This window comes from Mesoplodon densirostris, chromosome 7, assembly GCF_025265405.1.
Source record: "Mesoplodon densirostris isolate mMesDen1 chromosome 7, mMesDen1 primary haplotype, whole genome shotgun sequence".
In the NCBI taxonomy this organism is placed as follows: Eukaryota; Metazoa; Chordata; class Mammalia; order Artiodactyla; family Ziphiidae; genus Mesoplodon; species Mesoplodon densirostris.
Window position 1 is genome coordinate 9218448 of NC_082667.1, and position 17846 is coordinate 9236293.

At 46.0% G+C, this 17846-nt stretch overlaps 1 protein-coding gene across 3 annotated transcripts in view; it reads left to right on the plus strand.

Moving 5' to 3' along the window:
• The window catches only part of PLAAT3 (phospholipase A and acyltransferase 3), a 28941-nt gene extending 13041 nt beyond the window's left edge, over positions 1 to 15900 (plus strand). For all 3 annotated transcript variants that reach the window (XM_060104994.1, XM_060104993.1, XM_060104995.1), the window contains exons 3-5: positions 4145 to 4247; positions 8916 to 9184; positions 15628 to 15900. In XM_060104994.1, coding sequence (XP_059960977.1) covers positions 4145 to 4247; positions 8916 to 9184; positions 15628 to 15729 — 474 coding nt within the window. In that variant the 3' untranslated portion in view covers positions 15730 to 15900. The remainder of the gene's footprint in view (positions 1 to 4144; positions 4248 to 8915; positions 9185 to 15627) is intronic.
• The last annotated feature ends 1946 nt before the right edge of the window (positions 15901 to 17846 follow it).

Here is a 17846-nt window from a genome sequence, read left to right on the forward strand (position 1 = left end):
AGCTCTTTGTAAACTGTGCTTTTGTGGAGAGAATAAAGACTTTTTGTTCTGAAATCCTGTGGGTGCAGAGTCTCAGCTTTGCCACTGTCATTGGCTGTGTTGTGTGGGAGAGCCCTGGTTACTGTGCTCTGGAGAGTTTCTGGCTTCCTGCTGGCTCACCTTGTACCTGGGGGAAGAACCACCTGACAACAGGGTACAGCTAGGTTTCTGGGACTGGGGATCAAGCTGAGTGAGAGAGGGATCACTGTTGATCCAAACTGAAGGGCCAGAGAGTGAATATTTTACAATCTCTGGTCTCTGTTGCAACTACTCTACTGCTGTAGAGAGAAAGCAGCCTTGGCCAGAAGGTAAATGATGGCGGTGGCTTTGTGCCAATAAAACTTTATAGATACTGAAGTTTGAATTTCATATAATTTCATGTGACACAGAATATTCTTCTTCTTTTGACTTTTCCCCCAACCACTGAAAAATGTAAAGATCATTCTTTGCCTGCATACAAAAATAAGCAGAGGCACAAATTTGGCCCAAGGACTTTTGTTCTCATATTTCTAATTTTATAACATGCTTTCTTGAGTTCTTAATTTTGATTCAGCTCAGTTGGCTGTGTGTATCATTAAGCAGTTGTTTCTCCAGTTAGAGTTTAGTGAAAGGGTGTGAATTATTTATATCCCTGTTCATGGCACCCTGTCCTCACTGGTCCCTGAAAGACCCCTTGTCTTCTGTTTTTTTTTTTTTAAGTTCCCTTTTATCATCATTCCTCTCCCTCTCCATCTTCCCAATGGCTAGGTATCATCCTAATATATTTAATATGTATTCTTTAGATTCTTTTGTTGTTATTTTTAAAAATTGTTTTTTTGGATATGGTTCTGGTAAAACATGTATTATTGGTTTGTGTGTGGGTATCTTTAATATGTATTAGTGGTATTTTGCGGAGCTCAATCTCATTTTTTCACTCAGCACTGTATCTAAAAGATTATCCACATGGTCATGTGAACATCGAGTCCTTGCTTCTAACTAATGCACAGGGCTCTGTGGGCGAGTCCAACACCTTTCACTTCATTTTTAAAAAGAAGTTTCCTTGAGTGGCGTCATGTTTTAAGCTAGTGCATATTTGGAATATGTGCCTTTTGCCCTTACAAGGGACAGGCAATATGACTGAGTATTAAAAAAAAAAATCACAGCTTTTTTGCTTTCAAATTGTGGATATCCATTTTTTTAAAGTTAAAATTCTTTATTTATTAAAAAATTAGTGTTTAAAAAAGTTACGGTCTAATTTACCCTTTTAGTGTTCAGTTTGATGAGTTCTGATAAACATGGACAACTGAGTAACCATTCACCACCATCAAACAGAGAACAGTACAGAACCTTTAATTGCTCTGAAATTTCCTCATTCCCCGTTCTTGTCAACCCCTCTCCTGACTCCTAGCCCCTGACAATCACTGATTACTTTTCTGTCCTATGGTGATGCCTATTCTGGAATGACGTGTAATGGAATCACACAGTATATAGATTATTGGTATGGCTTCTTTCACCTAGCATCAGTATTTAGTGTTATAAAGTCTGAGTTTCTTTGTAGATATTTTTGTCTCTGTGTGTGTGTGTGTGTGTGTGTGTATTTATTTATTTTTGCAAGCATGTTTCTCTGTATATCGATATCTTTCATTGATATCTGTCTGGAACACATTGAGCCCCTGAGCTCCTTGGGTCTGTGTACCTACTGGATGCTTATTACTTGACGTCATATTACTGATGTCCCAACTGTCTCCTTTTCTAATCAGTAGCCTCCCTGAGGGCTGGGTCTCTGCCTTGCTTTTATGTCCTGGCTTATTCATGGAAATGTCCAGTTAAATTGCCCTTTGGGGATCCTTGAAGACCCCATAACTCTCACCAAACAATTAATATATACTTTTTCTTTTATTCTGGAAAACAAATGGGATTCATCAATTGTGACCATTGTCCAGTGTTCTGAAAGCTTCCCAGTAAGGTCTGGGCGCCTTCTTCTGGGAAGATAAATTATAATCACTGCCGTAAGACAATATGATTTATCTGTAAAATTCCTGTGAAAAGATTTTTTTCCTACCACATGGGATGTTTGTTTGCAGTTTTATTGTTTCTATAAGTAGAAGTGAACTGTCATTGACCCTGTTTCCTAGCCATTATAGAGTTGTGACTGGCTCTTCCATTGCCCATCATTTTTATCCCAGGGGAGGCCATACAAGGGGGAGTCCATGCTCCCCCCTCATCTTTGATGGAATCTCTCAGTCAGGCCCATAGAGTTTGGCGGTGGGATGTGGGCAAACCCCTATGGGTCTGTCCCCTAAGAGCAAGCAGGTGAGCGGGAAAGGACAGAGGGCTGGAACGACCACTGATGGGCTCTGTCTCCAGGTGTTCTAAGGAGATTTAAGGTTGGTTTGGACCACAGAAGCTCATCAGCCCTGATCCTGGTCCAGGTCGGAGTGTCCCCACCCGTAGTACTTAGCCCAGTGTCTGGCATTGGGCATTGGGTTGAATGAAAGTGTTCTTGAACCTCCCCAGGTTTTCTCAGGCTCTGGGCTGCTGTGCTCCCCTAACAGGGCAGGGCTCTGAGGAACATTTTAGCCTCCTTCCCACCTTCCCCTGCACACACGCACACACCCTCATTCCCACGCACTCTCACTGTGATATAATGAGAAATGGATATTTAGTCTTGGCCCCGGGTTCCTGCCACAGAGCTCCTTAAACCCGAGTAATTTCCTGAGCAGTAGAGGTGAGAGGAATGTCTTTTGTCATTCATAATAAGCCCCTTTCAACCAACCAGGTGATCAGAGGGCTGGAGGTTGCATTAATCACCAATGGCCAATGATTTAATCAATTGTGCCTACATAATGAAGCCTCCATAAAACCCCTAACCTAGGCTGTTGGTGAAAGCACGGGGGTGCTGGAGAGTGCTGGTCCCCAGACGGGTAATGATGGAAGGTCTGTGCCCCTTCCACCACAGCTTGCCCTCTGCATTTCTGGCTATTCCTGTGTTGTATATTTTCTAGTAACTGGTAATCTAGCAAGTAAACTGTTTTCCTGAGTTCTATGAGCTGTTCCAGCAAAGTACTGAACCCAAGGATGGGGCTGTGGGAACCCCCAATTTACAGCCGGTTGTTCAGAGCACAGCTAACAACCTGCAACTTGCAGTTGGCGTCTAAATTGTGTGGGGGGCCTCAGTCTTCTGGGACTAAGCCTGTGGGTCTGTGCTAACTCCAGGCCGTTAGTGTCAGAACTGAGGTAAACTGTGGGTGCCCAGTCAGTGTGCACCAAGGAGTGAATCGCTTAGTGTGGAAAACCCACACATCCAGTGTCAGAAGTACTGGTGTGAGCACAGTGCAGAGGAGAGTTTTCCTTTGCTTGTCATACACACACACACACACACCAACACGCACACACACTGACACACACACATACACCCTCTTATCCTTGGGATGAGCAGCCATGGGGACATTACTGCCAGAGGTTGACACCAGTTCTCTGCCAGGCCCTGGGCCAGGTTGTGGAGTGTCTGTGTGACACCCCCCAATTTGACCCCCCTGGAAGAGTCTCCAGATGCACAGCTCTAATCAAATAAACTGTGGTGTTGCCTGACGATCAGTGTGGTGGTCAAGACACTGGGCCTGGGAATCAGGCAGCCTAGTGTTGAGTCCTGGCCACGTCACTCAGGGGCTGTGTGGCTTTGAGAACATTCCTTTGCATCTCTGAGCCTTCATTTCCTCATTCATAACATGGGGTTCACAGCAGTGCCCACCTCATAGGAGGGCTGTGTGGATTTATTGAGCTACGCCTGTAAAACACTTAGCAGACTGCTTGGCTCTGAGTAAGAGTTCAATAAATAATACTCCTAGAAAGAGGAACAATAAGGCAGAGACCTCAGCTAATGAAGAAACCCTTTAGGCGTGCACTTTGCAGGTTGTAATGACAGGTGGGCAGGCCCGTAGTCCCTGCAGGTCTGGGACACAGGCTTGTGAAGTCGGACTGGCATTGGACTGGCCGGGCAGGGCTCAGGAGGACACCCTGGAGAGCTGTTAGCTGGAGGCTGTGGAGCTGCACCCACCTAGCTGAGCCCTGCCCCTGGTTCCAAGCGCTCGTATCACCTGAAACAGCCCTCTTCTTGGTTTTGCAGCCAGAGCCCCAGCCTGGAGACCTGATCGAGATTTTCCGCCCTTTCTACAGTCACTGGGCCATCTACGTTGGCGATGGATACGTGATCCACCTGGCCCCCGCAAGTAAGGGTGCCCAGGGCTCCATTGTGCTGGGGCTGGGAGCAGAGGGAGATGGGGGAGCTGTGGTTCACAGGGGACCCCAACATTCTTCTTTCACCCCCAACTGGCGGTTGGTTCCTGGGTGCTACAAGAAGACAGCTCGGTGTGGAGCAGTGGTTTTCAGACTCTGCACCTTGGAACACCAGGGCCATGCAGAGAGACTGAGGTGGGCTTCCAAGGGGGCAGTTCTGCTTTTCATGTATTTTATGTATTATGACTTCGTATAAAACACATTCGATCCTGAAGTGCAAATCTCCTGGGAAGAGCACAGGTGTTTGGGCAGCAGACTTGGCTGTGAATCCATTTTCACTCTCCGGCCTTGATTTCCTCATTTGTAAACTGACGTTAAGAATCTTTAATGTGCAGGATTATTGGGAGAATTCCCCACCTGTTTTCTCAAACTTTTTACTTAAACTGAGGTATAACCGAAATACAGTAAAGAGCGCAATATTGTCAAGTGTATAGTCAGTGAATTAAAAAAATGTATCCATCCATGTGACAATGACCGGATCAAGATCTAGAACATTTCCACTCCCTGAAAAGACCCCCTCGTGCCTCTTCAATATGCTCCCTCCCTCCCTAGAGGCAACCACTCTTCTAGGTTCTCCTGCTGTAGGTTAGCTGTGCTTGTTGCAGAACTTCAGAGCAGAGGAATCACACAGCCTGTGCTCTTTTGTGTCTGGCTCTTTCCCTGGGCCTGTGAGGTCATCTGTGTTGTTCTTACTTTTCCATTGCTGCATGTCCTCGGTTATATGGACATCGCCCAGTTTGTTATCTCTTCTTCTGCTGATGGGCATCGGATGCTTCCATTAGTGGGCTGCGCTGTGTGCAGCTGCTGTGGACATTCTTGGATGTGTCTTTTGCTGACCAAGAATGGTAGCAAAATGAATGACCTCACCCTGTATTTATAGAGAAATCTAGAAGTAACCAGGGTAGATGTCACCATCCCCACCCCTGATCAACCAAACCACCAACATCTAGAACCACATAATCTGCCTTTTCTTCTGTTACAGTGCAAACGTGCCCCTGCCCTTATTTTAAAAGCCAGCCTTTAGGTGTGGGCCCTGGACCCCCTTCTCTTACTTTCACAAGCACTGTGCCCTCAAATTAATAATAATTCTATATTATTCCTATTGGCCTAGAAACCACTGGAATATCTCCCACTGATAAAACAAACAAACACCCCTTTGACCTCACATCCTCTCTAGCTAGCTTCCCATGGAGCAGCTCTCTTGTCTGCCATGGCCCCTGCTGGTTCCTCACTTCCCATCCTCTCTTCTGTTCCCTCCACCAGGGAGTATTTACTCCCCTCCTGGAGCAGCTCTTATCAAGGCTACATCAATACAATCAATATCCTGGTCACGGCTTACTTGGCTTCTCTGCAGCATTTAACACGAGTGGCCTCTCCCTGCTCTTCCCCTGGCGCTGCCTTTCTTCCTTTCCCACTGGGCCCTTCCTTCTTGGCCTCCTGTGTCTAGGGGGCTGGGCTCCTCCTCTCCCATACCCCTAATCCTTACTCCTCCCTCATCCGGTCCCCTGGCTTCTAACACCTTCTATTTGTCGATGTCTCCCTTAGACCATTACCTTAACTTGATTTTAACCCTGCCCAGCTTCAGATGTGTGTAACCTCTTGACGACTTGGCATCTTCACTTGGGTATCTAACTGGCATGTTGAACTTGACACACCCCGAATGGAGGGCTCCAGTGGACAATACCATCCGGTTGCTTAGACCAAAAGTCTAGGCATCATCCTTGATCCTTTTCACCCCACGTCTAATCCATCAGGAAATCCTATTGGCTTTATCTCCAAAACAGAACCCCAATCTGATCACTTCTCAGCATGTCCACTGCTGTGCCCTGGGGTAAGCTACCATCCTCTCTCACCTGATGCTCCTGCAGCTTCTGGTTGGTCTCTCTGCCTCTTGTCCACTTACGGTCAGTCCTTCCTTCACTGGGCAGCCAGTGTGATCATTCCAAAGTGTAAATCTGATTATGTCACTTGCCTTCTTTTTATTTCGACTGGCTTTTCCATCACCCATAGAATAAGTTTGAGATCTGTGCTGTGGCTTGTGAGCCTGGCGTGGTCTGGCCTCTGCCTGCCTCTCTGACCTTCTTGAAGCTTCTTCTTCTCTCCTCCTGGGTCTCTAGACTTCAGCCACATTGGCCTCCTTGCAGCCTCAAGTATGCCACGTGCCTTTCTTCCCGAGGTCCTTGCCTTTGCTCTACCTTCTGCTTGTGATGCTCTTTCCTGGCTCTCAGCACAGCTGCCTCCTCTTCATCGTTCAAGTCTCAATTCAAATGCCTGTTTCTGGGCGTGGCCCTCCCCACCCCGAGTGAGAGCAGCCTCCCCTGGTCATCCTCTCCCATGTGACTTCACTTAATCTTCTCCATAGCATTTTCAGTACCTGAAAGCGTGTTATTTTTTTCTATTTGTTCCTTGTCAGTGTCCTTTCACTAGAGTGTAAACTAGTTGAGGGCAGGTGTGCTGTCTAGTTCAAGTCTGTATTCAGCACCTTGGACAAGGCCCGGCACGTAGTAGGGCCTCAGTATTGCTTGACTGCACTGAGTGGGTGTAACTGCTGGACAGGAAGCAGGGAACGGCATGACAGGGGATCTGGGTGGATAGGTGTGACACCCTTCACTGGGTGAGTGATGCTCCTTAAAGGGAAATATGCTTCTATCTGCATCTTCTCACTCGAGCTTCACAGGAGCCCTGTGGAATAGGTGAGGCAAGGAAGACTGACCTCCTGCTACTGAGAAAACGGTGGAAATTAGAGTTGGAAGGAAGCTTAGAGAACAACCCAATACTAATGAGAGCGGACACTTGCTGGGCACTCACCCTGTGCCAGGCACTGGTGGAGGCACCTTGCCTAGTCAGTTTCTTTAATCCTTGCAGCTCCCCGTCCAGTACCGTAGGCACAGGTAGAACTTACTGACCCTATTCTACAAGGAATTGGAGGCTCAGAGAAATTAAGCCACTTGTCCAAGGTCACATAGCAGGAAAGTCGTGGAGGTGGGACTCAAACCCTGGCTGTCTGACTCTCTATTCCCTGCCCTTACACATGCTGCTCTATTCTCAAGTCTGAGGTTTCCCCAAATTTAGTCACTGATTGCTTGCCATATCCTTGTGCCCTCTCTCCAATTATTTAATTGGTATTTTCTTTAATAGACTAACTTTAAAAAGTAAAATAATTCTTTTAAAAGAAACTTTAAATTCCTATACTGATGTGTGTTTGTGAATCCATCTTAGCTGGTATTTGTGGATTCCCAGTGTTGGCTCAGCAAAGTTAAGTGACATGTCAAGACCATTCAGTGATGGAGCCAGAATCAGATCCCAGAGCTTCCGACTGTCAGCCTGTGCACTCACTCACGAGGGTGGCACCCAGGGTGTGAAGTGTAAGGAAGCCCTCACTCTTAGGTGTTGACTCTGAACTTGCATCCCTGAGAGTTGGTGCCTCCTGAAATTCTGTTCTCCAGGCACCTTGCTTGCCTCGCCCCAGTCCCAGCCCTGCCACCCACGCTCCTAGGGGCTGAAGGTGGACGGGTCTCAGGAGCTCCCCTGATCCAATCACCACACTGAGCCTTTCCACACATTTGGGGCTCAAACACAGCACTATCTTTTATTTACTTCACTGAATCCTCAAGCACCTTGTGCCCTATTAGTAGCAAGTCTGAATTCTTCTGATTTTCCAAAATCTCAGGATTATACTCAGGGCAGAGGGGTTTAGTCCTCTTTGGAAAGCCTAGCAGAACAGGACCTGGACTCTGATCAGACCCTCTTGCCTTTGCTTGTTGCTGTCACATGGTGTTACAGTGGAAGATGGGTCCTGCCCAGTGTAATAGGATGCTTCCCCTGCTGAGAAGAGCCCTGGGGGTTCCCAATCGCGGCAGGGCCACAGAGACTCTTTGAGGGACAGTGAGCCTCCTCTGTGATGTTCCCTGGGGTCCACCTTTGTCGTACAAGCCCAGCTCTTCAGCCATCATACCAAAAGCTTGCCCCTCACCACACGGTGTAGGCTGGCTGCCTCAGGAGGTATGCCCAATCTCTGTGCTGGCATCAGCTTTCCCTCCCAACTATCCTGGTCCTTCTACTGAGCCAAAATCCCTTGCTTCAAGGCAGTTTCATTTTTGGAAATTTGTTGCCTCTTCCAGCCCCTCCCCGTGGACCTCCCTGGTGTCACACCTCTGAGAGCAGCTGTGGGGTTTTGGTCCCTTTGCTCCAAGAAGGATAGGATCCACTTCTGCAAATCCATCTACCTCTTCTGCAGTGATCAGCTTTGTACGTGTCAAGGAAGTGTAGCATTTTTAGGATCACAAAAAGTTCACACTCTATTCCTCCAAGGAGGTGGGTGTGCTCAGGGCCCATATTTGCACAATCAAGAGGGTATACAAGGCCAGCTTCTCTAGGTTAAAAATAATCACAACAAATCATGGAACTTTACTCCTCCTCATTTCAGATAAGGAAACCAAGGCCTAGAGACCATAAGCGCCTTATTCATAGCCACACAGCTGTGGCCCTTTCACATCTGCTCATCCCCTTGTGGATGTGGTGGATGCCAGGCTTGGGGCTGCTCTGAGCCCCTGTGGGCCAGCTCAGGACCAATCCTGCTGTTTCTCATCCTGAATCCATAGGTGAAATCGCGGGAGCTGGCATGGCCAGTGTCATGTCTGCGTTGACCGACAAGGCAATAGTGAAGAAGGATCGGCTGTGCGACGTGGCTGGGAGAGACCAGTACCGGGTCAACAATAAGCACGATGACAAGTACTCACCGTTGCCTCCCAACAAAATTGTCCAGCAGGCGGAGGAGCTGGTGGGCCAGGAAGTTCTCTACAAGCTGACCAGCGAGAACTGCGAGCACTTTGTCAACGAGCTGCGCTACAGGGTCCCCCGCAGTGACCAGGTGCGTCCTCAGTGTGTCCCCATCCCTGGGAACCAGACCATTTCCTCAGCTGACCTGGGCATCCATGTGGGCTGGGCTGGGCTGGAGACAAGGGCACAAATAAGACAGAATAGCAGAGGCAGAAGCCTGCCCTCAAGGATGTCACAATCGGGGTGGGGAGGAGGGTGGGGAGATGGGCCAGTGTGGGTGCGGGACGATGGCCGAGGGTGTGAGCACAGCCATCACTGTCCGCCCGGTGCCCAGCCCTCCCTGGCTGCCTGGCCCTGAGATGGACCCTTCCCACAACCGTAGAGGCAGGTTCTACTATCCGGCTTTACAGATGTGGAAACTGAGGCTCACAGCACTTGTTGATGGCCATTCATTTCATCAAACAAATGTGTGTTGTCTCTTTTCCTGAGAGTTGTCTCCAACTTTGCTGATAAGTAGCAGAGGTGGGGTCTGAAGCCCAGGTCTGCCGGGACTTATAAAAAGCCCTGTGCTTAGCCCTGCCTTAAGCCAAGGGGCAGTCCAGGAGGCCCCAGGGGATGCAGGTGTGTTGATTTACTTAGTTGATTTTGGCCATGGCCACTCTCTTCTTTGAATTGCTTTTTCACCTGGGTAACTAACTTCCCATTTTCTCTCACTTTCTCCTCTCCTTTTCTGGCCCTTCCCTGCAGCCCCCTCATTTGTGTGTGTGTGTGTGAGAACATTGTTTGGAAAAGTTCTTGGATGCCTGTTGATGCAAAGGAGTATGATTTTTTTTTCTTTCAGTAAAGGATGAGTTTAAGATCCATCAGGTTGTTGATTTTCAGTACTTTTTAATTTTTTGAGATCTGGTCTTTTCTTCCTTGGTCATTGTGATGGTCAAGGGCATGGCCTGGCAGACAGATTGATTCATGTTCTCCAAACCCTGGTAAAGTACAAGTGATAATACTTATCTAGGAGAGTTACTGTGTGAATTAAATAAGAACATCCTTATGCTAGCAGAGTGACAACTCAGAAAATACACTTAATAAATTGTAATAGTTGAAGTAGTCATAATGGTCCTCATCTTCATTCTTTTTCTTGGTTCACCCAGTGTCTTGTCCACTGGCCTGTCTGGGCCACAGTGACTTGCTGGGGAGGCATCCACCAACACCCCCTACAGGGATCATGCTCAGCCTTCCTCATACTGCTGATCATCAGCTGTGTTTACTACACTGACCTGCATGCTCGTTAGTTCATCCTATGCTCTGTGATGATACAGTAGATATCTTCCAATGGGTATTCTCTTATTTTTTTCTTCAATCACTCATGTTATTATTATTCAATAAATATATAAATATATAAAAATGTATATAAGTACATGTATATATGATACCTATATTTACATATACATATATGTACATACATATGATAAATATAAGTGTGTGTGTGTATATATATATGAATGTGAAAGATGATTAATACAAAAATTGACTAGTAGCAAGTACACACCTAGCTAGGGAAGGATAGGGCAATACTGCCAATGTTTGGTGAAGAGTCCCAGAATCTCTGGGTCACAGTCTAGTTTCAATTTCCCTGACAGTTTATAAGAGGCTCCTTCTGGGAAAGTCAGTGGGTGGGTCCATGAGAGGAACCTCATGACTCAGATTACAAATGTGAGGCAACCAGAAGGAATCTGGGGGATGATGGCACTCAGCATACCTATCTAGGGGGGATAATGGCCTTCAAAACATTTGTTTTGAGTCACATTTTTTTTTTTTTTTTGCGGTACGCGGGCCTCTCACTATTGTGGCCTCTCCCGTTGCAGAGCACAGGCTCCGGATGCGCAGGCTCAGCGGCCATGGCTCACGGGCCCAGCCGCTCTGCGGCATGTGGGATCTTCCCGGCCCGGGGCACGAACCCGCGTTCCCTGCATCGGCAGGCGGACTTTCAACCACTGCGCCACCAGGGAAGCCCGTTTTGAGTCACATTTGATGCATACTGTCATCCTGGTATCTCTCTTTACTAGCATCCTTTAGAGATGCCCTTCAGTTCTCTCCTGTATTAATGCTTTTATCCTCTGCAACTCACATCTTTCTCTTTCTTGGATTACTCTCTTGTTTTGGTGGAATACCACCTCTAATAGATTCTGAGAAAGGATACATTTTTAAAAGACTGTTTATGCCTGAAAACGTCTTCATTTTATCCTCGTATTTGATTGATAGTTTGGCTGGGTATGGAATTCTAGGCTGAAAAGAATTTTTTAAAAAATGTGAAGGTATTGCTCCATTGTCGTCTAGTTTATGCTATTGTTTACGGGAAGTCTGAATTGGTTCTGATTTTCGATCCTTTGTACGTGACCAATTTTATCTTTCTGGAAGCTTATAGAATCTTCTCTTTATCTTCAGTGTTCTGAGATTTCACTATGATAAACCTTGTGTGGATCTGTTTTCATGAATTGTGCTGGGCACTTGATGACACTTTTCAATGTGCAAACCCTATTCCTTCAATTCTGGGAAATTTTCCATTTTCTCTTCTCTCATTCAGGAACACTGATTATTCGGAGGTTGTACCCCTAGACTGCTCCTCTGATTTTCTTTTCTTCTCTCCCCTGTTCCAATTATTTATCTTTTTCAATGAGAAAACTAACACTTATTGGTAGATCTGGGTACAGTAGAAGTTTTTAAAGAAGTAGCAGTGATGATATCAGCATAAAAAAAGAAACATATGCTAAATAAATCTGATTTCATGGGTGATCCTGCATAACAATTGAGGTTTTGATTATACCTGGCTTCTACTTCAGGTAAATGTCCACCCTTCTATGCAGCAATAAACTCCAAATAGAGATTACTGTACAAATTTGGGAAGTATAAGATACCAAATTCAGGGTGCTATTTTAAGAAGATTTGGTAGATTTATAAAATATCTCCAAATCATCTCATTTTTAGTTATCCTTTAGTGATTATTAATAGACTAAAGAAGAGAGTCACAAGTTAATATAAGTAGAACATTTCTTCACAAAATTGTTACATAATTTAGTAAAAGACTTATGTCAGTATGCACAAATAATATTTAGAGCATTTAAATACAATTCCAAATCTTGAGATACTGAAAGAACCAAGAAATATTTTTTATCATTTCCTCTTTCTACAAGCACCTTCTTGAAAAATGAAACAATACAAATTGGATACCTCCCATTCCCTTCCTGAGGCTTTAGCCCAGTGCCCTAGCCAGCCACCTGAAAGAGGCAAAACCGTGACAACACAACAATGATAAAACAGCATCAACAATTCTACTGGACCCCCTCACAGAACGTGAAACCAGAACATACTACAGAACAAAAAGAGGTGCCATTTATACTGTTTCCAAAGATTTCCTCTTTCATTTCTTGGCCTAGGTGAGGGTTTCTCAGCCTCAGCACTGTTGACATTTTGGATCATTAACAATGAAGATAAGTCTTTGTTGTTATGACTTGCCCTGTGTATTGCAGGATGTTTAGTAGCATCCATGGCCTCTACCAACTAGATGCCAGTAGCACCCTCCACCCCCAGGTGTAAGAACCAAAATGTCTGTAGATAGTGCCAAATTTCCCCCAGAGGGCAAGCCTGTACCCCCTTGGGAAGTACTGGCCGAGGTGAGTAATGATCATAATACACGGTGTGGCCCAATTAAAATGTAGCTTCTGCACTTCTCCCATCTCACTAGAGAGGGTGGATTTAGTGGGTGCTGGACAATGTCCAGCAGTACTGTTTTTTGTAAGAGCCATCAAAGCAGCAGCTCTCTTTTTCACTTAACTCATGAGGATATTTTTCTGTATGAAAAGGATCTTATTAGTCATTATGTTTATTTGTGTTAAGCTCTTTGAAGCAGACTAGATTCTCCTTCAATGGACTGTATGTGACTCATCTACGTTTCCATTTAGAAAGGGAAACAACGGATTTAAACTAAAATGTTGTTTGTGCTTTTCATGCCTCAGAGTATTCTAATCAAGATGGTCCTATTTTCCACCTACCTACTTAAAAATACTCAGGCTTCAAAAAATGTATACTTAGTAAGCTTTTGTACCGAATAGTACTCTAGCAAAAAGCAACTAGGAGCTACACTCATGCTGAAGTCTACTCTGTGTCAGATAAAACTTTAAGCTAAATAGAAATTGAAGATGTGGCCAATGGTATTGTGTAATTACATAAACCTGGATAAATTACAGGGTATTATTTAAAAACTACTGTAAATATTAAAGCCAACTTTCTGTTCACATATTTTATAACCTCTCATAGTCTGAATTCAATTGCTTTCTGAATAATATTACTCTTCTTATATCCACTTAGAACATTGCTGAAAGTGAAGAAAGCACATTAGAATTGTCTTTCTCCTAAACAATTCCAGGGCTTAACTCGTAGTAAACTTAGCATAAGCAGCTAATTGTCTGCAGTCTGATAGGATTACTGTTTGCCCACTTTCAAGAAAAGATAATGAGGAACAACTTTTCTCTTTCATAATATTCTGATTGAAGACCTCTGGTGTGCACCGTGTAGCCCATTTTCATGATCAGAATTGTTGTAATTTCAGCACAGTGGCTGGGCTGGACCCAGCAGCCTTACAACAAGAAAATCATCAATGGCATCTGCAGGTAGCTCTGTCTCTCCTGGGAAGATCATTCTTTCCGTAACATCTGCACTCTCAGGGCTAGCTAAATACTACTTTCTTGTATTTAATTACACACTTTGACTCTGTACAAAGCATGAGCACAAACAATGAGGCTATTGTTATTTTCCTTGACAAAGTACCTTTTGTATGAACCGGCTCCATCAGCATTTCTCCTCACACTGTGAGGTTCTGTAAAGAATTGGGGGCTTATTGTTCCTACTCCATTATCTGCAAACCATTTCTCCCACCTTGACACATAGCTTAGCAAGGAAAACACTGGATATAAGTGGTTTTATGCAGGCTCCCTAGCAAGAACCGAACAGGACCATGGTTGCCACAACGCCAAGCCTAATTACCTTTAATTTAACAGGAAGGTCTAAAGACTGACCGGCAGTCAAACCTTAGGTCAGTAGCTTCATTCAAGCTTTTGCTGACATGTGTTCTGGATACCTTGTGATGTTAGTTACACTGGTGTATTTCCTGGCATTTCACACAGCTCTGCTGGACACGTTTATGGCTCAGATAAGCCTGGGCAGTGCCAACATATATTCTTTTTAACCATTGAAGTTTTTCAAAGTCTTCTCTATGGTGGGCATGTGGGAATTTTTTGGCCACAACTTACACAACCTAGGCAAGCTCTGTGCTTAGGGTACCAAGGGCAGAGTTGGCGGTGTCATGTAAGGATGTGGGTTTGGGGTACCAAGTCCACATTTTCATCCTTTTTATTACTGGGATTTTTAGTACACTGTCTCATTGGACTTCTTGGCGTAAAATCATTAAGAATCTTTTCCGGGCTTCCCTGGTGGCACAGTGGTTAAGAGTCCGCCTGCCGATGCAGGGGAAACGGGTTCGTGCCTCGGTCCGGGAAGATCCCACATGCCGCGGAGCGGCTGGGCCCGTGAGCCATGGCCGCTGGAACTGCGCGTCCGGAGCCTGTGCTCCGCAACGGGAGAGGCCACAACAGTGAGAGGCCCACGTACTGAAAAAAAAAAAAAAAAAAAAAAGAATCTTTTCCTTTGCAGTTCTTGGTTCTGCTTAAATGCTTGGCTTGGTTTTAGGGTGAGATTTCTTGATCCATGTTCATGATACCGTTAGTGGGAAAAAGTACAGTTTTCATGATTTCGGGCATTGTGCCTTCACTGCATTTAGTGTTCTCTGGGTCCTAGTGGAATTATGCCTAAAACAAATGCCTTATTTTACTTTTAGTTGGATTTAGGAAAGAGTGAAATTTGATACATGTTCAGTTTTTACCCTGAAACTTACTCTTACTTTTGCAACAGTTTTTTTTCCTAGTACAAACAATACAAGTCAGATATCTTAATAATTTAAAGTATAACATTACTACTCTTCATAGTTGAGTCACTTAAGAACATGCAAAGAGCACCTCTGCGCCTGGCAGGACCGGGTGCTGGGGATACAGCGAAGATGAAGGCAAGTGAGGGTTTTGCTCTGACGGAGGTCACAGTTTGTTGAGGGTTCAATAGCAGTGCCTCTTCAACTTCACACTTACTTCGAGAGCTCCCTGTTGGCCAGCCAGGCGTTCAACCATCTGGCTTCATCTCCCTGTCCTTTTCACAGGCACCCTCTGGGGATGTGTGTTTTAAGTACTCACAGGGTGAAGTGAGTTTCCCTCTTCAGACCTGTGTATGTCATTGGCCAGCTGGCCCCATCCACCACTCCTTCCCCATCCTGCCCTCTTCTCCCCATTTCCCTGTCAATATTAGTTGACTCCTGAGTTTGTCAAGGAGGCCAAGGGACATGGGAGGCCCCCTGAGCTGGATGTTCTTGTTGAATGTACAGCGTGTACTCAGACTCCTGACACAGAATCTGATCCACCGTCCTCTCTCTTCCAGGTCAGAGATACCGTCATGGCAGCTGGCATCGCAGGAGTGGGCCTGGCAGCCATGGGCCTCATTGGAATCATGCTCTCAAGAAACAAGAAACAAAAGCAATGACTTGAAGGGACCCTCTTGTCAGCAGTGAATTTATACATTAAGGGGGCCTTCTTTGCTAGAGGGTTTGAGCTTTGGTTTGTGGATTTATTCTGTTTTACAATAAGGCTTATTTTCACAGAATAAAGTAAAGCCCAATGAAGGAGGATTTTATTGGGGGAAATGCAGCAAGAACTGCCTGGCGTGAAGTCTGTTGAGGGTGCAGCTACGCTCTGTTCCTGATGATGCCTTGTTGTTCTCTGCCTCTTTGGTGATTTTCTCTCACTTTCTATGTGTGGGCTGCATTCTTTACATGCAGGAAACAAAGTCCAACTCCGGTTATCTCAAGTAATGGGGGTTTCTAGTGGTGAGGATACAGGTGGGCAGCAAGGGAGACAGACAAACCTGATTGATATGCAAGAACAGGAACCACTGCACACCCAGGACCTTTGGCCTGGAACTAGACCCAGGCTGGCTTCCAGGACTTAGTAGCTGGAGTCTATGTCCGTGGGGTTCAAACCTCAGCCATAAGGAAGGACTATATGCTCTTGCCAATCTTGTTAAAACCTCCTTTCTCTCCCTCTGATCTCCACAGCTTTTCTCAGCCTTATCACTTCCACCCCGCAGCACTCCTGCGTCCTCTCCACTTGGGCTGTCACGACGCCCCTCCCCGCCCACTGCCAAGTCTCTGATCCCGCACCCGCTCCTGCGGCTTCTCTCCCCACATCTGTTCAGTTTCATCCCTCCCTGTGGCCTGCGAGGCGCTCCCAGCGCAAGCTCCTGAGAGAGAATCTGATTGGCTCAGCTCACCACACTTAGCCTACCGATTGATTGGCTGCCATTGGGTCAGGTGGCCCCACTAGGCCAGTCAGCTCTGCCCAATGGGGCCAGGTCACGTGGTACAAGGTTGCCTCAGGGCTTTCGGGGTGGGGGTGTGGCTGGTCCCGTGCCTGATGTAGGTGCTGCTGAACCCTCGCGGGAGGGTCTGGGGGAGAAGGCACGACCCTTCATGGTTGGTCCCTTGAGGTCTCCTGCTGTTGCTCGCTGGGCTTGGCAGGTGTTCAAAGTGACCATTTTCCTGAAAGGGGCTTTTGTTGGTTCCTCAGAAGTACCCTGCTGGGGCCGATTGTCCTTCCCTCCACGGGGCAAGTCTTCTCCTCTGTCTGCTTGCGAATGTTTCCTTCATCAGCCCTGGTTGTCTGGGGACCATCAGTCTTTTGGAATCCTGGACAGGACTTACAAATGGCTCCTGGCCAGCTCCCTCCCGCTTGGCCCACATCTGGTCCAGGATAACCTTGTGCCCATTCATGTCCCAGCGTTGACGTAAGAGTAGTGTCTCCCAGTGTAGTTTTCTTTCTTTTTGTTTCAGTTCTATTGATGTCACATGTCGTGCCAGTTCTCAAGCTCCCCAAACCCAAGGGACACAGGCCCAAATTAAAGGGTGGTTTTCTTGAAGCCCCCTCTGTCACATGGCATAAGGTGATGCAGAGGCATGGAGCATAAACCTCCAAACTAATTATCGAGTAAAAAGGAATGAAGTAGAATAAACACAAGAAAGCAAAACTAAAACACCCAGTTCAATTAAAAAATAAACATTACATACAGGAAGTGGGGTGTGTAGAAATAACCAGAGAAGACGGAAGAACTAATTCCAAATATATTGGTAATGACCATAAGTATATATGGACTAAATTTGCCAAGTATAAGATAAACATTATGCTGGACTAGACAACTAATCCAGGGAATACTGTCTACAGCAGATCCCACTGAAATATAAGGACACAAAGACTGAAGTTAAAAAGATGGACATTGTGATGATAACTCATCTGATGTCTTTAAAACATTAATATTGGGCTTCCCTGGTGGCGCAGTGGTTGAGAGTCCGCCTGCCGATGCAGGGGACACGGGTTTGTGCCCCGGTCTGGGAGGATCCCACATGCCGCGGAGTGGCTAGGCCCGTGAGCCATGGCCGCTGAGCCTGCACGTCCGGAGCCTGTGCTCTGCAATGGGAGAGGCCACAACAGTGAGAGGCCCGCATACCGCAAAACAAACAAACAAACAAAAAAAATTAATGTTATCAAGGAAAAAAATTGGCAGTGTGAATAAACTGTCCTAGACTGAAAGACATGTTGGAGAAAAAA